This window comes from Nelumbo lutea, chromosome 4 (genome assembly GCF_056320005.1).
Source record: "Nelumbo lutea isolate HS-2025 chromosome 4, American lotus-T2T, whole genome shotgun sequence".
In the NCBI taxonomy this organism is placed as follows: Eukaryota; Viridiplantae; Streptophyta; class Magnoliopsida; order Proteales; family Nelumbonaceae; genus Nelumbo; species Nelumbo lutea.
The window spans coordinates 7,205,666-7,227,757 of record NC_142687.1 but is presented as its reverse complement, the minus strand read 5'-3'; the positions used below and the strand labels follow the sequence as shown (position 1 = coordinate 7,227,757).

The window sequence follows — 22,092 nt, the reverse complement described above, 5'->3', positions numbered from 1 at the left end:
AATTGGTCTTTGTACTCGGGTGATGAATTGTTGCCTTCTTTTGTAACTTATTTTTTCTTTTTAATAAAATTTATTTTACTTATAAAAAAAAAATAAAGAAGAGAAACATTCCCTGGAAATAAAAGGATGAAACACCATGCTGTTTGAACTTTGAAGTCTTGGATGTTTTGGTGTTTCCAATTCTATAACATCCTTCTTTCTATAATTTTGTGATAGATAACAGAATTCATCAGCATGGGGAAAATAGTAATAAAAGGAAAGAAAGATTGGCAAACACAGATATAGCATCAGAACGAATTCAAAAAATCCAATATCACAATATCCTTTTCCAATTTTATAACTTTTAGGGGATGGTTTCAGATTTTCATTAGTGTACATGGACAAACACTAAACAAGGCATTATCTTGTAGTGATTTCTGTGGCAACAAGTTAAATGAATTCATGGTAATCCAAATGTCAAATAAGAAAATAACAGACTTGACAGCACTCAGGTATAAAATAATAATTACTTGAAACAATAGCATTCCTTACAGAAGGGGAAATCAGCTTATGTACCGAGTTGAGAATAAAACTTACCTGGAAATATCTTCTGAAGATAGAAAATAATAGATATTCCATCCTCATTTTCCTTTTGCAATTCAGACAAACTATAGAGCACAGTCTCGCTGTAGTATGGGGTGAAGACACTATGCTCAAACAAAACAAGAAATTAGAAAAGCATCAGAAAATGACCATAAAAATAACAAAAACACATATTTCCATTAATTCATTTTCTGGTAAATACCTGAAAGGAATCATTTCACTAACTGGCTTTGCTGAAGGCATCTCCATGAATAAAGAGTTTGTAAAAAACTCTAACCTTCGCCTTGCTTCAAGATTCTTGGGAATATTAGCAGCAGAATCTTTCACTGTGAGAAGTAGGTGCAATCGCTTCACTTGCTCCTTCTGTGGTTAGGAAATCAGTTAATTGATTCAGTTAAATGCAATTGAAGAATAAATAACAATGTACAAAACAGATCAAGAAGATACATACAACATCTGGATCCTTAGGCCATTCTATCCTGGAAAATAGACGACCTTCATTTCTAGCTCTGGCTAAAATATTCCACGTATCAAATTGTTCCCTGAATGATGCAAAGGTTCACTATGAACTCTTGAAAGCTTGCATTACATGAATTTAGAGAGAGATAGAGAGAGAGAGAGAGAACATATTTGATCAATTATTTTGCAAGTATTCCACTGTACCTTAAATCGGATGACAGTAACTCATGTGTAACAACTTCATACACGTCATATACAGCTTTTGCAGCACCTCTAGATAATTCAGGAGTTTCATTTCGAATCTGTCACAGAAAACAGAGAACAGAAATGACATTTAATTTGATCATGTCTACATCAAAACCAAGCCAATTAACTTACTAATTTTTTGGGCCACATGTATAGCATTTCCCTCTGCACCTTTGGTTCTTTGAAACCTTGTAATTTCTTTCAATATAACTTATGCATACTTTATCTTTAGTTTCCATTTTGCCACCAATAAAGAGTATAATTCACTCATAATTAAGGATGGGCATTGCTGGGCCTTAACAGTTTGAGATCAGCATGAACTCAAGGTAATAATGAATTAATACGCACTAATATACAAATATAAAAATGGAATATGGCATATATAATTAAGTAAATGTAATAAAATATGTTGACAAACAGACTCAATCTCAATATCTAGCACAAAAACATACAGAACATATATGCTTGGGTAGGGGTGTGTTTGCCTTATTCCAGCCCAAAGGTCAGCTTTGATATCATCTTTTGTTTAATACATAAAACATATAATATCAATAGGCCAGGCTGGGCAAAAATCAGCCTGATTCCAGCCCAAAATGGGCCTGCATGTTAACCCAGGCCTGGCCCTATCTTTTCTTATGCTTGGGTAGGGGCGTGTTTGCCTGGTCCTATGCTAATCCTTGCTCATAATCCCTCACTATGTTCATTTGATATTGTCTTGTATCAATTAATTAATCCTACTAATTTCAATCATTTTTTGGAAGTAAAATGGCATTGTATTCTATGTCAAAAATAGTCCATGCATGCAGAGGTAGAATGAACAAAAACCATAGACAGGCAGCTCAACCCCTAAAAAAAAACTAATCAGACATAGGGTGCAAAAGTTGCAAGACCATCAATAAATACAGTCAACTGTTAAGAAATCCAATGAATCTACAAATCAACCTTACAAGATTCCCCCTGGTATCAAATTTTCAAGAAGATAGTTGGGGATGTCAGTGGATCGAGTTGAGTAGTAAAACCACATCGACTCAGACCTATCAAGTTAGGGTTGGATCAGCCTTAATTGGGTTTTGGGATAGGTTCAGGTTGAGGTGAACCCAAACCAAAGCCAACCAACTGAAATTGCAGCATTGAAACACTTGTATTGATAATCTTGGATGAATATATAGGTGTACTATATATGGGACGGGTTGGGCTAGTTCAGTATCCTATGTGTTTGGTTGGGTCAAGTTGGACTTGGGTTGAATATCCCAAAAATTAGTGCCAAAGCTGCCAGGCCACCATAGTAACATACAATGCAGGGGTATGTAAGGATGTCAGGTTTGACTATAAGTTTTGATCAACTGAAACCAACCTGAAGTCACTCCAACCGAACCCATCCCCTCCTATCCAGTGCTACAATGTCCAATGGGTTGGGTTTGCACAGGCAAGCGTCAAACCAAACCTGACCTTCACCCAATAGTATGGAAGAAAGTATGATCCTCTTCTACAAAAAATCTTAGGTATTAATCCTTCCACAAACATCTCTTCCCAAGCAAAGGAAGATCTAGATGAAAAGGTAGAGAGCGAAAGCTCTTTCGCAAGAAACAACAGCAACCACATAGCAATAATGCATGGAAGAAGGATTCATGTGTATACATGTGTATGCATGTATATGCAGGTGCATAACACACCTGCGTGTAATGTGTGTAATGCGCGTAAGCGCACGTGCTAATGTGCCTGCATCAGGCTTGAAAAACTGGTGTTTTCAACCTTGATGGGTGAATATATACGCAAAGTATGCGCACTCACACACCTGCATCAGAATTGAAAAACTGGCATTTTTCAACCCTGATGGGTGAATATATGCAAAGGTGGTATTTTGTTGTTTTTGACAATAAAAAATTGCCTTTGTTGTGAACTGTTATGACAGGACTGGATTTGAATCCTCAGTCCTGTTGGTTAGCTCCAAGCGGGCATTTCACTCACTTTTTGTTGGAAAGACATGGATAATGGGGCAATTTCCTCCAACTTACACCTATAGACTATGCTCACTCTTACAAGAAAATTATTATTGAAAAAAAAAACAAAAAAAGGACCAGGAATCATTTCAAAGGCAAAAGGGGCAACAAATCTCAAACACCAAGTGCCTCATAGTGATAGGAGAAAAGAATATGGAGAATGAGGATTGATTACATACCCAAGAAGGAAAGAAAAGAAGGAAATTTGTTTTTTAGGATAAGCAATAACCTGATATACATAATGCATGAGATACTCAGATGCACCAAGTAGAATATCAACAATACTCCTAAGCTAATTTCCTATAAAAAAAAACAGTGAACAGGATAATACAAGTAAGGATAATAAATACCAGGAGCCCAGTCAATGCTGTAAACCTATTTAACACCACTTGAAGCTTCTTGAGATTTAATGTTATAACAAGTGAGCCCTCCAATATACTGTTATTAATATCACGGAAGATCCTCTCAACCCTACATTCAGAAAGTAATGAGTCAAGTACATAATTTCCAAACCATACAAAACATAATTGGATTTGGACCCAGATGCATACATTGACAAACAGAAGCAGAGAAAATAGCAAAAGATTCATACCATAATCTCCCTTCACCATCAACCAGAGAATGCAAAATTTTTTCAATACTGTAATAGCATTCCTGAACAGCGTAGGCCATATATTCATCCTTAGATATTCGCTTCCATAGATCGGCCTGTGTATCTTTGCAGTCCACAGCTAAATCCAAAGCCAAAAAGATCTGGAAGATTGAGAAAAGAGTTATTAGCAACAAAAGGAAGTTTCTATTGAGATGTGAAGACAAGTGAAAGGTAATGCCTCAAGAAAGAATACCTTACTGCTTAAAAGAAACAAAGGCCATTGAACCAATTTCAAGCTTCCGGTGTTACTTGGGATGGTGAGCAGGTCCATCTCACTGTAAAGGGGAGAAATAACTGAGAACAAATAACGAGAAATATTAACAGTACCAAAGAACCCTTGCTCTACTAGAAACATGCTTGGATACATGATTTACCGATTACTAATATAATCTTCTTCACGCAAGCTTTTGATGATATCATTCCAAAAAGGAGAGAAGATAGCTGCATATGTCTTGTTCATGTCCTGGGAGTCCTAAATCAACATGCAACAGTTCATCCTTAATGGGTAAGAAAACATTTACATTAACTACAAAATAAAGAAAATAGCACTGAACAAAGCGGAATGGCAGAACAGGGTTCATGTAGCTGACCCCATATAGTTGGGATAAGACTTAGTTGAGTGAGCAAAATATAAAACAATGGAACCTGTGGACGTACCACATAGATAAAGCATCCAGCTGTATTTTTTTCTTGGTTGGTTGAGATGAGAAGCAAAAAAAATATTGAAATGATGTACAAAAGGAGAAAATGGTATTGAGAGAACACCTAAGAAAAAAATGTCTTCAAAGAGAATATACAAAATACATACAAGGCCTATACATCATCAAATAATTTTCCCTTCATGGTCCCTAAAAACTCTCATAACACCCATTAAAGATGTGAGTTCAATATGGGTTTAGTCACCCATTGGGTCAAGTAAAAAGAGTTGGGTTATGGGTATTTATTTGGCCATCCACATTAAAGAAGGTTTCTTAGTACTACATGATTTTTTTTGGGTGTAGGTACTACATAAAAATACCTATTCTTTATTCTTCACTCTCTTCCCCCAATTTTCTCTATTCCCGCAATTTACTTTTTCTCTCTACTCCCAATTCCCTCTCCTCTCACTTCTCTCTCTCCCACCCATTCTCTCTCCTCCCCATTCTCCCTCTTATTTCTGTCTCCTACTTTTCCTCACTATTTCCCTCTCCTACTTTTTTTAGGTGAAGGTACTACATAAAAATACCTATTCTCTATTCTCCACTCTCTTCCCCCAAGTTTCTCTATCCCCACAATTCACTTTCTTCTTTCTACTCCTGATTCCCTCTCCTCTACACCCATTCTCTCTCTTCCCCATTCTCCCTCTTATTCTATCTTCTCTCTCCTATATCCCTCTCTCCTCCCTCCTATGTTTCTCTCTCCTCTCCCTGTGTTCTCTTGTTTCTCTTTATCTACTTTCTCTCTCTAACTTTTTAATGAACTCTAATTTTAATGTTTGGATTGAACAAACCTGATAGGGCCATGTGGCATTATATGAGAAACTGAGAATCTTTTTTCTCAATAAGAATGTAATTGCACGGAACTAAATATTCACATGCATCAACATGGGTGGGTTCAGTTAGAATGCAGTATGCAACCATCTAATAAATATGGGCGGTTGGTGGATGGGTTGGCCTTCAATCCACATCTAACCCATGCATTTGCCACCTTTACTAACCATCTAAGATTGGAGATGCATCTACAGTTAGCAGACACATGTAGATTCTTAAATCTCTCTAGGATTAAAGAGGCTTATAACTCATTTATAAAGATATTACAACATTGCCACTTGTTGGATAAGATACTTCATAGGTCCATAAAGACCTAGCCACCCTACCAGAGACCAAAGATCCTAGAAACCTAGACTAAACCTTTGTCCAGCTATATTATAGACTTTACTAACTTGACATCCAATAGTCAAGTTAAAGGGGATGTAAGACATCAAAGCTTGTTTGTGTCCTATCAACTGATTCAGTTAGGCCAGAAATGAGGGAACTAATTGGTAGGCTGCACCTTTGAGAACAACAACCTTCACCTCCCTCCCCCCCCCCCCAAATAAAAGGATGAATTCTTTAAAAAATACTTTAGATAGAATATAATTTTGGTACTTAAGTTGAATTTCTGAGACAATTGCTCAAAAAGGTAGTGTCTTCCTAGTCTCATTTGAGAAAAGGGAATAAAGAAACCATGACAAAATTAAATGAAACCTTCAGATAGACTCATAATTATCATCATGGCTAGAAGAAAATGCAATCCCCAAAGCCTAAAGCATAAAAATAAAGCCTCACCTGAGCTGATTGCCTATCAAGGGGCAGCCTGTTAGTAAAAAAAAAAGCATAATGTCACCCTAATGAAATGTAAGAGAAAAGCAGGAGGTACAAAATCCACTCTTAGGTGAATGAATAGTTAATACCTTTTTGTCTGGGAAGATACAAGAGTCTTAACAAAGGCTTCTGGGAAGTTCTCAAAGCGTTTATGCACCATTTCAATTGAGCGTATCTGTGACAAATAGAATTTTAAGTCTTTTTTATCAATGATAAAATAGAATACAAGTCATTGCTGGTCTTTTAAACAACTAAGAATCAAAACTATTTATTTAGGAATTCAGGATAATGATAAACAAGTATAAACTGAATATAACCAGCAATACTAAAACTTATAAAAGATCAAGCATAATTAATTTCAAAATAATTGAATGTATTATTACCTCTCCTAAACGAGCACGGGCTCCCATTAGACCACCAACAAGAGCAGATAACACTGTGTACCATATATGGATATCCATAAGATAGATCTAGAAAATACAAGACAAGTGGTTACCAAACTATACAATAAGTAAATGTCCAAAAGCATTAAGTCATAATTCAACAGAACAATCTTTCTTGGTCAAGTAAACAACACACTACAAAATGCATGGAGCAAAAATATTTTCCTTTTGTAGTAAAATGGAATTTCTCAGTAAGGAAAAAAGACAAAAGAATAAAACATGATAAAAAATTACCCAAGATAACAACACATGAAATAAGACAAACAGAAAGCCTCATGTGAAAACTAGACACATGAATCCCCCAGATTAAAGCCAGAAAACCCCTTCTATAGTAGTAACTAACCTCCCCCACACCCCAACATCATGCCTTAGCATCTTTCAATCCGAGGAGGTGATGGCAGGAAGATTGGGTGTTGATCTGGGCCATAGGAGCAAGCTTGATGAAGAGGAAGAGAACCAGATACGCAAGGCAATCAACAAGATATCACGTAGTTCGAAAAATCTTAACACAGTATATGTGACAAAGATATTCTCCAGGTTAAAACTTGGTCTGGCGGGGGCAGGCCTCACGTAAAACTACAATGGGTTTATAAGAGGAAAAGATTAAGAGGCAATAGGGCATCTGGCACTGAAAACAGGGGGACAATGATGCAATGCCAGCCTGTGTCCCCCCATTCACGAAAGGAGCAACAGAAGGACAAACTGAGTGTTGATGACTCTGCTTCTGGTAAGAGCGAGACAATGAAAAACAACGATGGCATTGATAACAAGACAGGACATGGGACTCTTCAGAATCTGGTGGGTAGAGAGGTCACAATTGGAAAGAGCCTAGGTTTGTTTTTGGGGTGATGAGGACTGAGGAGTTTGCTAGAAGGGCTTTTGAGGAGTTTGAAAGAAGGAAAAGGGAAGAGAAGATGAGCAAAAAAACTCATCACAAAGGCGACAAGCGTTGGGGCAAAGATGTTTCAATCCGGGAGGATGAGTTTGTGGTGGAAAATTGAGGTTTTGGTTGTGGAGCAAGGAGGGTTTAAGTTTCTGTTTAGGGGTGGGTTTGGATGCTTTTGCTCTCATGGGGATTTTTTGGTTTGTTTTCTTAGCTTGCGCTTGAGATTGTTTTAAGAAAAGCTTTAAGTTTTGTCAGTTTTGATTTTTTGGGTTTTAGTATGGGACTCTTGAGATCTTTGTTGGGTTCTTTGGGTCTGTTTCCTCTGGGGTGATGTCTTATCACCTTCCTATTGTATTCTATTTTCTTTTTTCTAATGAATTTTTATCTTATTCTTCAAAAAAAAGACACAACTGCCCAAAATTCAATTGAAAACACCCCATATTCCATGACTATCAACCCCACAAAATACCTCCCACCAATCATTCTTCTTCAAACCCCTTTTCAAGCTTCAATGTCACCCCACTTTCTTTTGAAACATCTCCCACATTCTTTATAGACTCCATATCCAAATAATTATAACTCTCATAGTTTCTATATCTATTTCTGTTTTACAATCGAATCTTTCTTTTTCTTTTTAGGACGTTTTAAGATAAATTATGTGAAAACTTACGTTAGGGGATGCTTGGTATGGACATACTTTTTTTTATAGATAAAAATTCAATTGATTTCATTAGAAGCAGATGATAAATAGTCCATTACAAGCATCCCAATATGAGGTGCAAGGTGCAGCCTCACTCATTAATACAGAAACATCATAAAGTTACAAGTGGGCCCAGTACAACTGATCCCTAGTTACTCCTTGTTTAGCTAGAGAATCAGCAAAAGCATTTGCCTCCCTCCCCACCCATTGTATAGTTACATCCATCTGCTGAGTTATCCATTTGAATTTCTTCATTTCATTTCTGTAAGCCCAAATCACCGAATCTGGGTTTTTTCCAAATTTTCCACCACCTTGGAGTCCCCATCTATCGCCAAATTTTCCAATCCTAACTCTCTTGCAATCTGTACGCCTTGTAGGGCTGTGCACAGTTCTGCCTTTAAGGAGTCTCCATTCCCCACTGGTCCTGAGAAGAGTGCTCTTAAATTTCCTTCCTTGTCTCTGATGACCCCTCCTTGGTATGGATGTACTTATAATATTAATTAGTTAATTTTTTAATGTAGTTGCTTTATTGAATATTTGTTGTTGCTGCTGCAATATTATACTTGAAACTCGGAAGTTAAAGAACGTATTCTGACACGGGCAATTCCGTGGCTGAAAACTCTAAAGCTCTTCGAAACATACTCTTTTGATGACCTATGGAAAAGCTGATTAGCAGTGGCTAATACTTCTACCAGGAAGGACAGACATGTGATTGAATGGGTGCCACCAGGGGAGGAGTTTATTAAGCTGAACTTTGATGGAAGTAGCTAAGGAAATCTAGGACCTTCAGGCATATGAGGAGTGCTGAGAAACAAAGACAGTAGCATTATATCTTTGTACTCATGTCCTGCAGGTGTGGGAGACTCTTTAAGGGCTGAATTACTTGCTTCTGTACAAGGAATCCTGCTTGCAAATCAGTTAGGCATAGAGCATCTGATTATTGAAGGGGATCCCCAGGTGATAGTGGTTTGGCTGAAGGACCCGAACACTGTGATCTAGGGTTTTAGAGATCTTCTCAAAAAGGTTAAATGGCTAACAAGGAATATGACAATCAGAGTTCAGTGGGTAGGCAGATCAGCAAACACAATGGCTGATTCACTTACAAAACTGGGGGTTTCTTTGGGCTACTTTATTTTGGGCTTCTGTGTAATTTCTTTTATACTTATAATTCTATAACTAGTTTTAAAGGAAAGGTCGCAGCTCGTGCCCTTCCATGGGTTGCATGTAACTCTTATTTGCTGGTTTAATAAATTCTACTCATTTATCAAAAAAAAAAGAAATTAATATATTTAAATTTCTATCATCTCATGAATATGACGATTTTCTGTGTCTCAAATTTCATATACATAGTTAATTGATGAGTGTAGTGATGATGATGGTTGGCTAATATGCAAAATAGGAATCAACTTAGGATTTAGAGGTGACTAGTAGTAGATGGCTCCTCCACAGTGCCTTATTGAGCAGGGCAATTGTATATGTTTTTTAAGTGCATTATATATGTTTTTTGAGTTGACTAATTCAATTCGTTACCTTTCTCTCAAAAAAAAAAAGAAAACTGTGGTAGATGGATAAGACCAGTATACAGAGTTGTGAAGTACATTGTCAGTGCAAGAAGATGAAACCAAGTGAATGGAGTGGATGCTTTGGAGATGGACGTGTAGGTGGATGCTCAGTTTCAACAATGGCTTTCACCAAGACACACCATCTCACTGGTAGATTCCCTCATAAACTATGAAGCTAAAATTAAAAATAATTAAAAAAAAAAAAGAATACTTACAGCAACAACAGGTGCCCATAGGCTAGCAATCGTCAAGGCATTACTATTGTCTGCCAAAAATTGTCACAAGCATAAATCAGCAATGTGATGACGAGAAAATTAAGAATTATGATCAAGAGACCTGGTGAAATTACACAAAAATCAAATATCATGCAGGTCATAGTAATTCCAAAGTTTGCAAAATGTTTGAGAAAACTGTGATTAATTAGCAAAATTGAAGACAAATTACATTACCATCTAAACATTAAGGGGATTAAACTCAGTACAATCACATGCCTTACCAAGTACATACTGCATCAACTATAGACCATTAATGACCATAGAAAAAATGGCAAATTGATAAAAAGAAAAAATTATATCTGATGTATTTCTAAACAAATACTCTGAGCAACAAGTATGATGCCCAGATACCTGCACCAAGGTGCTGTATTGTGTTGGATACATCAATTTTTAGTGTTAATTCTATATCTGACACCATAGCCAAGTCCTTTCCTATCTGGGTAGCATACCAATGACTCTAAAATGGGATAAATGGACATCAGTTCCATTAATAGCTTTGTTCTTTGATGATTGATTGGTCGTTAATCATTATACATCCTCAGTTTGAACATTTGGATTGCTTGGCCTTTGGTGCCCATTTCAACCAATTTAAGACCTTGTAAATGTCGATGCTCAGTGGATTTAATGTACTTGTTTAATGTATTTTGGTTTTCCCTGCTTTTGGCAGAATTTCTTCACCTTGACACATACGTTTGTTTCCCGCTTATGATACTCTAGGTTTTCCATTTAATTTAGATTAAACGCTACAGTATTCATTTAATTACCTAAATGGTAAACATTATTAGAATTTTTTTTTAAATATCCTAATTCCTGTAACTGAAATAAGAATTTTGTTAATTGTAGAAAAGAAATAATAAATGATGATGGTGATAGCCTTTTTCTTTTTAAACATAATAATATTCAATATGAATAAAGTGCAGGATCTCGTTAGCAGTATGCACCCAAAATCAATAAGCAAACAATAGAAACAACAGAAAATGAGCACATTTCCTTTTTTCTGTTTTTTTTAGGTGGGTGGGGTTGGATGGGGCTTACTCTTTGAGACAAGATCATGCCATGAGTAGTTTAAGGTTTTGAGGCCCACAATAATATTGGTAGGTTGGACCAATGGTTTAATCTGTCAGATGACACAACAAAGATAGCAAAGTCCATGTTAGCCATGAATAGTACATCCACTTGTTCATACATCTTGGTGATAAAATAAGAATGTAACTCAAGGGATCATAGGTTACCTGGAGAAAGTATGCAAAGGTGAATTTACATGCAAAAATCACCAACCAGAATGAGACATACCTGAATTTTGGATTGAGAAAAAAAAAGATAGTCATTTAAAAATGTTGAAAAACTTATCATTTGCATAACATAAAACCAATGGACCATAACGAGACACCTGAGCTAAAGGACCACTTGCAAATAACCTCTTTACTAACGCATACCATCATTATGGGCAAAATAAATATAAACCATTAGGAATTAAACATAATACATAGACAACAATACAGTTGAAAATGAGAAATTCCATAAAAAAAGCATTCATATATAGGTAATCGAAAACAAATTGGAGATATAGAACTCTAATGATTTTGTGGAGGCTCTGATGGAAAGCATTGTCATTATATAAAAGGACATTTAGAAATATATATGTCTAAATAATAGAGTGGGTAGGTTAATTCTCTCCACTTTCTATAGGTTACTTAAGTAGGGGCATCTTGTCCTTAGACTTGTAGGAGAATTGCATATTATAAATATAACTTGGGAGTAGATGGGGAACTGATATTGAACCCCATTGTTCTCTTTATCTCTCCTCTCTTATTATCATTCCTCTTCTCCTTTCATTTCCAGTTTATTTTCTTCTTTGCTATTATGCTAATATATTAAGATTGATTGTAAGATACATAATATGGCAACAGAGCATCTCTTGTGAGCTGCAATTGATCTTTCCTTTTTCCTTAGACCTGTTGCACATGTATCCAAATCTAATTCTCCTGTAAGGAATCAGATCAGAGGACAGGGAGCTGTAGTTTATCTATGTTCAACTGTGGTAGTTGTGGATTGCATGTGATCAGGGCACAGATCCCTCTATTTGACAGATCAAAGAGGGATATGATTGCTGGTGATAACAAACTTTACAGGTGAAGTTATTCAATGTCGACAAGGTCAGCTAGGAGATGCTATCAGTACTGTTTAGCAGTTGAATGAGATGTTAGTTGGAGGCTTGGAGCAGTACGATCAGTTATTAGTGAAGATTTTCAGTGTTGATGAGAAAGGCTGGAGGTAGAATGCTAACAATACTGGTCAGTAATTGAAGGTGATGATTGTTAGAGCAGTTACAAAAATGGACAAGCGCTGGTAGTGTATCGAAGTGACTCGAATGAAATGTGCAGCCATCTTTTCAGTGTTGATTCTTGGTATCATTCTGTTCAAGGAAAATTCTCAGGTCTGTTGTCAATTCAGAGTGGTAAAGAAGTTTCTTTTTTTTCATTGTTAGGAATATGACTGTTAGACAATGTATGCCCTTAGCTCCAATCAGTTTGATGTACATAAACATTCATTTGTAAACGAATAAAGTACATTGTTGTTTCATGTTAATATTGGTATGTTTCTGTGTATAACCCCTTAAACTGGACAATTAAGAGACTCGTGTTAGTTTAGAATGTTAGCCATTGGATAGACTTGGAGAGTTTATCCTAACAAGGCTAAAACTGGTGTGTTGCTAAGGAGTTGGAGCAGCTTGTCTCAGCTGCTAGGATTAGACCCCAAGCACAGCCAATGGGAGTTTATTAGAAGCACTGAAACCGGACCAATTTCCAGTTATGCCCTGGACCTTGGAGATAAATGGGCAAAACTGGAAAGTTACACATAACCCCAAACTTGATTATGGTACTACACTAGGTATTGGACTGGGATGTCTTTGATATGCCAACCGGTGAGATTCATTAAGGGTCAAATACCTGGGTATGTTGGGGCAGTCTAAGAATTCACCTGAGTGGATGGTCATAGTGATAGGATCGGCCCCTTCGTCAGACAAAATACTCTCTCTGATTGAAAACTAAATTGTTGGCAGTGGATTTCACCTGTGTTTGAAATCTGGTTTTGCAAAAGTATTTATGTGTTATATATACTACTATTTTATGAAAAAGGTTTGCAAAAGGTTTTAATCCCGTGATCCATTCGAGCAAAGAGTGTAGCACTGCACCTTGTAGCCAAGGGAGAGGTCCTTCCCTGTCAGGTAGTGTTTGATCATTATGGGCCAAGAGGTTAAGTGTAAGAGACCATTACAGGGCTGGTTACCTGATGGGCTTTGTCTTACATGGTTCCATTATCCTTGGGTCTTCATAGGGTGGATGAATCCAAGGATCACTTAAGTGTAAATGTTGGGCCCAAACTAGACCAATGCTGACTAGGCTAGGAGTTCACTGCCCTGAGCAGTGAATTTGGCCTAACCTCTTTCAAAAGTTGGGCCAAACCCATATGGGCTTGTTTGAGATCATTGTAGGGTCCCATGCCATACAATATCAGGCCTAAAGTGGCCATGCACCACCTTGGGTGATGAGACTTTAAAGTAAATGGGCCTAAGGCACAAAATTGATAAGATTGCTCTGGATTGAATTTGGGTTTGGTTTTGGGTATGGAGCACATATCCTCTTAAAAGGATAAGGCTTATCTCTTAATAGAGTCCAGAACCAAATCAGGTTTGGATAATTTCCTAATTAGATTAGGAGAGTGCTCCATAAAGAGATAAAAGAAGAAGAGGGTGAACCAAACTAGAAGACCTCTCTCTCTTGTTCTCTCCTCTTTTTCTTGTTTACCAAGAAACCCTAATTCGACCTAGGCTTTCAAGAACTAACTTCTTATCAATTTTCTTAAATTTTTTGCAAAAAAAATGTTGAAGAAGATCAGGCTCACTCACCCCATTCGATCCAAGCAAGTTGGATAGCAGTTTTGGAGAAAATAGTGTTGCTAAATCAACTTCACCTATACACTACACCATCTTCAATGAAGGCTGGTTTTAGGACTGATTTGGGTGTGAACTTCCACCTTGGGATCTGCGCTTGTGGTATCCGTATCAGGTATAATTTCCCCTTTTGATTTGGTTTCAAATCTGATCTAGTTCAGTGCAAGATCAATTCGAAAAAATGCATTTTTTCAAAACACTGTGAAATCGGTACCCAGAAGGGTTAGAAAATTTTTGAAATTTCACTCAGCCATCTAGCATGGTTCGGCCATCCATAAGTTGGATTCTAACCCTTCCAACAATGACAATAGTGTATGAATTCCATATATCCATAGAAGATAAGACCTAAGATATGTCTTTGATTGATGAGTGACTTCTTTGAATGGTGATATCAAGCCTAGATTTGTTATCAGTCCAGACTTTTTTGTAGTACAGGTGGCTTCGGTCAAAGAAATGGGGAGAACTATGTACCAGGATAGGCAAACTGAAGTATATTACTGAACCTAAACCAGAAATCGGTTCTTCAGGCTATAACAAGTGGGTGCAGAAGAACATTCAGATAATGACATTTGGGAACAGCCTGAACACGAAAATCAGTGTCAACCTCTTCTTCCCAGATACAGCCAAAGACATTTGGGAACATGTGACTTGGGAAGCAATTATATTCAGGTCAAAATAATGTGACTCAAGTTTATTAGCTTTACCGAAATTATTTCCTTCTTCGAAAAGGTGATGGAAGATTTAAACTCTACTCTTCAGAATCTTAGAAATGAGCTGAATGTATATCGACCTCTGTCAATAGACTTCAGAGTTCAGCAGCAATAATGGGAACACATAGATGATGGATGCATGCCCCTAGAATTGGGAGAGTAAAACTAGCCAAAAGAAAGACACCAATTAAGTAGGAACCTTTTACTTTGCAGGCACAATGGCCCTTTGGACTACATGCATCATCCAACATGAAATACTAACACTATTGAGTAGAAAACTAAAAAAAAAAGTTACAGATCACCAAAAGAGCAGGAAAGGAGAAAAAGGTGGAAAGGATTTATAAGATTAAAAACTAAAACATCATCCTAATTCAGCACCAATGTTCTAGCGAGACGAGAGATACAGAAATGAAACATTTTGTAACACCACCAAAAGAAAGGTAATATGGACAATATTGAGAAAAAAACTTTTAAAAAAGTTACAGCTCATCAAAAGAGCAGTAAGGGAGAAAATGATAGAAAAGCTTAAAAACTAAAACAACATCCCAGTGCAGGACCAATGTATTAGTGTGATGAGAGAAAGAGAAATGAAATATTTTGCAGCAACAACACCCAAACAGGCAGATCAGTAAAAAAATATAAAACATTCACTTCAAAGACATGCAACAAACCTGAGATAATCAGTTGTCCTTTCAAAAAGGCCACGTCCAACATAGTATCGCTCCTGAAAACCACACATACGGTGTGACAATAGACATAGAAAACACCAGGAGCACATTTCTGAGACAAATCACATTGCAGTGACCAAAAATGACTTTCAGGGAGAACAAACCTGATAAATCCACTTAAAAAATTGAAAGAAGGACCACTTGTCAAAAAATTCTGACACTGAATGACAAGCTGGAAATTTTAGCATTATTGCAAGGAACAAGCGTACGGCAGCATAAACACCAAGCACAATAATATAAATCCGAAAGTAGAAAGAGTCTGAGTTTGGGTTATCTCTCTCCTCCAGAACCTTCCTGCATTTAATTTCAAAAGCAGAAGCTAATTCAGGAAATGAATTCACTAAATATGTCAGAACTTGGAAAGTAAAAAGAAATTGAAGTGATGCAGGCAATTTCACATATCTGGAACAATATTTGAAAACTGAGCTACTCACAGGTAGACATATGTTACAAATACTGAGCTGATTCCAAACCAAAAAAACCTAATAACAAGCCTTGAGATTGCCATGCCCCTTGCTGTTGAGTATGCCCCAAACATAAGCAGAACATCTAAACAACCTGCAAATGCAGTGAAAAAATGATTAGAAAAGGCCAAAGTGGAGGATGTGAAATAAATATTAGATCTGACAAATACTTTCAATAAAACAGAGCTACATAGAAAATAAAAGAAACTTACTCTCAACAAAGTTCAGAATAGCGAATGTTGGCCCAATGCTAAGCAATGTCTTGAAGGTGTTGAGATTAATATTTCTATGATTGAAAGCTATAATTGTCAAACCCTGAGGTCAACACAAGCAAAACAACATTATCAAACGTAAACATCAACGTTTAAAAATGGGAAAAAATCCATGAGCTCTTTAGATATAAACCTGGAACATCAGGATTAAAAAAATCCACAAACGATGGAAACTTCGATATAAGTGAAGAAATGTCCGATGCTCGACAAAAGAACATTTTCCTCTCTGCAAATTTACAATAAGAAAACAACAAATGAATGTAGTCTGTAGTCTGCAAATTTACAAGAACATAACAAATGAATGTAGTCTGTAAGATAAATAATTAAATAAGAATGAAATTCATGAAACACCAGAGGTGATAAACTGATAATGACCAGACCAACCCAGAAGGCCCAAGCCTAGGTTTTCCCATTCAGACCTGTTCAGCAAGGACCATCACTAGATCCAAACATAGGACAATCAAGGTCCAGGCTTCAAATATCAAGTTTTGGTCAATGATATCTAGCCTGGAAAATATACATATCCCATATATAATATAGAAAAAGCTTCCTGATCAAAACAAGTAGGGGCATTTCCTACATGACCCCACCTACTTCTACCATATGAAGGGGATCCTCAGGTGAATCCAGACCATCCATTAGGTAGGGGACCCGCAATTGACGATATCATCCCCATGCTAAATCTTGTATTAGAATTTTTCCCAATCAATACTAGTTCTACATACTCTTAACTTTAATAAATATAAAAGGCATCCATGAAAGGAGATCTATTTTGGACAAGTAAAAAGGTCTTTCAGGACAAAATTCTTTCCATGAAAGAGGAAAAAGGCAACTGCTTTTAAGATCCAACTATTACAAAAAGCGGAGCCACCCATGGATAGTGAATGCAAACCACTTGTTAAAAAAGTTATTTGTCATGTTATGTTCTGTTTAATAGACCTTTGATGTGTTATTGGGTGGCAGGGTAGTTTAGACTTCCTTTGTTTAAGGACACTCCAGCCCATAATTTATACTAAACAAAGCCATGATTGTAATTTGACAATTGTTAGGAGTAATATATATGCCCGCCAACTGCTAGGTGAGACTAACTGCACCTGAAATATCAATCAAACCGCAGCATGGGTTTTTTTTCCTCTCTTCCACATGTGCACAGTTTCTTCTCCTTTTCTCTAAATGTTCTTGAAGCCACTTCTACCAGTTTACATGGTATCAGTGCAGGATAAAGTGGCCCAATTTCTCTTCGTCTCCTCTCTCCTTGTTCTATTTCAATCCATTTTCTTCTCTCTTTATTTTCTGGTTTTGTATAGAGAAATGAGAATCTAGTCAGGCCAATTACTACTTTTTAGGAGATTTGTGATGGTTTCAACCATCACTTCAACTGTGGTGAGTGGTGTATGATGTCAGATCCTCTAGTGGGAAATTCCAAGAGGTTGGTGATCATATGTATGCGGGAGTTAATGACTTGTAAATGCATTAAGCGGTGAAGATTATATACAACAGTTTCATGAGTGGTGTATGATATGAGATCCTCTAGTGGGAAATTCCAAGAGGTTGGTGATCATATGTATGCAGGAGTTAATGACTTGTAGATGCATCAAGTGGTGAAGATTATATGCAACAGTTTCATGAAATAAAAGTCTTGATCTTTATGCTGAAAATGAACAGTGAGTGAACTTTTTTAAATGCTCAAACCAGCCTGGTTCTTGATTTTTTTTTTTTTTATCAATAACAGAAAGCTAGCCTGGTTCTTGATTTTGTGACTGGGCCAATTGCAGTCAAGATTAGTTAACAGATTCTTATTACTTATTTCATTGGAAGTATGATTGAATGGAGTTCAAATTTGCTGTGATGATATCACCTGGCTTGTTATCCATTCAAATGAAATAAACAGGAAATCCAAAGAGGCAAAGATATTATATGATACACCTAATACAAGGTATATCATATTGATACTTCGAACCTTGGCTAAGGGGTTTACTCAAACTTCTGGAGTTGAATTTGATAAGACATTTTCTCTTGTGGCTAAGATACCATATGTTTGTGAAGCAGAAAATTCCAACACATAACAAGAGGCTTCAGACACAAGTATCAATAAGCAAATAAAGACGAGAAAAATGAAGAGGAAGCAAGAATAAGTTCTATTTTTTTATAGTAAAGTAAAAGAAATTTATTAAAAAATAAGATGGAACAAGCTGATTATAATCAACACCAAGCTGTCAAAGTAACACCCAATCAACAGAAGCAAAACAACACAAATCATCAAGGCCACAAAGCAGGAAAAACAGTCACAACTATAGCAAACTCCTCTCCTCCCCAGAAAAACAGACCTAAGATCTTGCCAACCTTGATATTCCTGTCAGCCAACCCCTCAATCTCCTACTTTCGGTCTTTCCTCCCATTTCCTCCTTGTTAGTTGAACCTTCCTCAACATGAACATTCTCCAGATCACAACCACCCTCCTTTTCCTTTTCTATGGCCCTAATCGCAACTCTAGCCCATCTTCAGGTAAAGTCAACAGCTTCAGCTCCATCCCAACTGAAGCTTGAGATTCAATGCCCCGCCCTTCGGCAATCTCCCTCTTCGAAACCTTGATGATTTTACCCTTCTTATAAACTCTCTTGTATTTATTAGTTGGACCAACCCCAACCAAACCTTCTTTCAACCTTGAAAAAATTAGTAAGATGGATTAGATGAGACTTGCATCTCGGGCTTTCTTCACTGACTCTGAACCACCATCATCTCCTTCCTTAATAGCACTTTTTCTTTTCCTGCCCAGGTCCACTCTGAGCCTACCAGCTGGCACTTTGAATTTCAGGAACTCCGTGCAAACTTCTGATGAGCCATTTTCACCCTCCTTGCCCACTTCCTTTGAACAGACAACAACTTCCAAGATTTTGTCTCCCCACCTCCCATTCCCTTTTCGGTGCCCCCATCCCCCCTTACCACTTCCTCCACTCTGTCTCCCAAACCTGTCTCCTTCTCCTCCTCCCCTCTAACCTTACAACAACCTGATCATCCAAAGCTGAGTACCCCTCCTGTACCATTTCCTTTTCAATCTCAACCAAGAAGGACCTAAAATAAATAACTTTACCTTCATACCAATCAGACTCTACCCTTTCCTTCTCACAACTCTCACTGTGTTACTTACCTAGATCATACTCACAGAATCAGAGCTTTGAAGCTTCTCAGGGCCATCTCAATCTACTACAAACTTCAAAACCAGGCTCTTCTTTCCATTTCTATCATATCTCTCCACCACCAAACCCAACCTTCAGCCTCTCCTTTTTGACTTTTCAAAATGCCTTTTCTTCTTCTACTCAGGACTGAAGGCTTAGACCCGAAGCCTCTCACTATAATGACCTTTAATTTTTTAAGACAACCATCATTCTTTAATACCTTTTTTTTTAATGACGAGTGGATAGCATTCCCAATGCCTTTTTCACTTGATATCAAATTGCGACCCATTGAAAGCCTCTTTTAATCTCCCATCTTCCAAAACACAACCATTTGAACCTTCCTTGCCATCTTCATCTGCATGTCTCTTAATACCTCAGTCTCTAAAAAGTACCTCTCTACCCCTTGACCTTTCCTTCCTGTCATCTTTAACCTTCAAGCGATGATTCACTTCCCATAAATTGCTAGGACTAAGAGCCTAAGACTCCACCCCCTATCTGTAGAGATAGGGATAGTGAGGGCTGAATAGTAATTTACTGTTGTTGTATCATCACTTTTCTATTCTTTATATCTTGTACACTACTTTTTGTACTATAAGGATAAAAGTGTCCTTTTACATTCTTTAATATAAATAGTCCTTTCTTGGTGTGGTCGACCATTAGACACCCCAAATCTGTGTTCTTTCTCTTGTTCGAACTGCACTGGCATGGTATCAGAGCAGGTTCGTCCTGATCTCAGACATTATTCATCCTTATTCAGCATCGAGTTGGGTCTACTTCTCAACCATTTCGGACTATCATATCCTTTCTTCTTGGATTGTTCTGTTCAAGACAAGAAATCTGGATTTTCTGGACTGGGACGCCCATCGGGTCAGTTTTTTGAAGTTTTCTCTCAAACTACTGATCCATTTGCTCTAATATTTTAGATCTGGTGTCGCCCTAGACTGTTCTTCATATTGTTCCAGCCTATTAGAACCTATTTCCTTCATTGTTTCTCTCACTCTGGCATTTGAAAGAAATGATGTTCTTCTTGTTAAGTTTGATGGAACCTATGCCTTATGGTAGTTCCATTTTTAGTTTTATGTTGAAGGCAAAGGGTTGTGGGGTAACATCGATGGATCCACCACTATGCCTGAAATGACCGATGCAAAGGGGCAGCAAACTTGGAATATTAATAATGCGCAGATTGCATCCTGGATTTTGAGTTCAGTCACCTCTGATGTTGCCATCCCTATGAGGGGTCTTCGGGCAGCCAATGAAATGTATGAATATTTGGAGAAAGTGTATCAGTAGTCCAACATCTCAGGCCAGTATCAGATTGAAACTGAGATATTTTCCTATAGCCAGGGTGAAAGGAAAATTCAGGAATATTATGCGGGGATCATCAATCTTTGGAAAGAGTACGAGCTTATTCACAAGGGTGAAATATCCTCAGCTTGCTGTATCAAGACTCTAAAGGAACATTTTGGCAGAAGGAAAGTAATGCACTTTTTGATACATCTCCAACCTGAGTATGAGGTAATAAGATCGAACATCTTATGTAGGGACACTGTACCATCCCTTGATACTATTTTGAGTGAATTACTCCGAGAGGAAACCAGGATGATTACTCAATCAGCAGTGAATGCCAAGAATGATACAATAGATGATGTGTTCTTAGCAACTAACAAGTCTAAACCAAAGAAGGATTTATCTACGGTGCAATGTTACGAGTGCAAGGAATTCAGCCATGTGATATCTCATTGTAAGAAGATAAATACTTGTACTTATTACAAAAAAATTGGTCACATCATTACAGAATGCCCCACACATCCACCTAAAAGGAATCAATCTGGAGCGAAGAAGAGTAATCACAAGGCATATATCAGACTTTGGTTGAAGGATTAGATGATGTTTCATCCTCCACATCTCAAACCAAGACTGACACTGCAAATATCCTAGTCATCTCTAGATAATATGTTCTGGTGTTTCCAATCATATGGCGGGAGCTACATGCAGGCAGTTATCTTATCCTCTTCCTTCTAGCAAACACATTATTACAAACAATGGTGAAAAACTTGACTTGTTGGCTGTAACGATCTCACATTATCTACATCTTGCTCTTCCCTCTTCAAGTTACCTCAGACTTTATTTGTTCTTAGACTTACAACAAACTTAATTTCAGCTGAACAACTTGTTGAACACGGTCATACTATCACCTTCTCACCTGATGGATATTTGATACAGGACAAGCGCACTGGGGAGGTAAAGGGGAAGGGGCGTAGACTACAACGGCTATTCGCTCTGGAATATTAGAAGTGATTTATCTCTCCAACAACTAGTTCTTGTTTATTTTCTACTACTTCCTTATCTTGTAATAACGATTGGAATATATAGCACCATTGATTAGACCATCCTTTTGCAAAGAAATTGTATTTACTTATTTCATCTGGATGTTTACCATAATCTTCTTTTGTTTTCAAGAATATGGACAGAACTTGCATGCCTTGTTGCTTAAGTAAAAGTCATGTTTTACCATTTCGTGTTTCTTCTATCCATGCTTCTACACCAATTTGGTTAATGCACAGTGATGTTTGGTCGTCTCCAATAATTTCCAGGATGGGTTTCAGATATTTCTTAACATTTATTGATGATAATACTCGT

The 22,092-nt window shown here is 37.2% G+C and overlaps 1 protein-coding gene across 1 annotated transcript in view; it reads right to left on the bottom strand.

Moving 5' to 3' along the window:
• The window catches only part of GSL8 (glucan synthase-like 8), a 105,953-nt gene that overhangs the window by 36,382 nt on the left and 47,479 nt on the right, over window positions 1-22,092 (bottom strand). The window contains exons 13-31 of the mRNA XM_088984436.1: window positions 16,410-16,502; window positions 16,217-16,319; window positions 15,975-16,098; window positions 15,645-15,834; window positions 15,484-15,536; window positions 11,380-11,440; window positions 11,183-11,264; window positions 10,088-10,137; window positions 6,665-6,751; window positions 6,371-6,456; window positions 6,246-6,273; window positions 4,314-4,411; window positions 4,133-4,214; window positions 3,880-4,040; window positions 3,638-3,758; window positions 1,246-1,343; window positions 1,034-1,124; window positions 785-945; window positions 577-686 (exon numbers count right to left, since the gene is read on the bottom strand). Coding sequence (XP_088840562.1) covers window positions 577-686; window positions 785-945; window positions 1,034-1,124; window positions 1,246-1,343; window positions 3,638-3,758; window positions 3,880-4,040; window positions 4,133-4,214; window positions 4,314-4,411; window positions 6,246-6,273; window positions 6,371-6,456; window positions 6,665-6,751; window positions 10,088-10,137; window positions 11,183-11,264; window positions 11,380-11,440; window positions 15,484-15,536; window positions 15,645-15,834; window positions 15,975-16,098; window positions 16,217-16,319; window positions 16,410-16,502 — 1,879 coding nt within the window. The remainder of the gene's footprint in view (window positions 1-576; window positions 687-784; window positions 946-1,033; window positions 1,125-1,245; window positions 1,344-3,637; window positions 3,759-3,879; window positions 4,041-4,132; window positions 4,215-4,313; window positions 4,412-6,245; window positions 6,274-6,370; window positions 6,457-6,664; window positions 6,752-10,087; window positions 10,138-11,182; window positions 11,265-11,379; window positions 11,441-15,483; window positions 15,537-15,644; window positions 15,835-15,974; window positions 16,099-16,216; window positions 16,320-16,409; window positions 16,503-22,092) is intronic.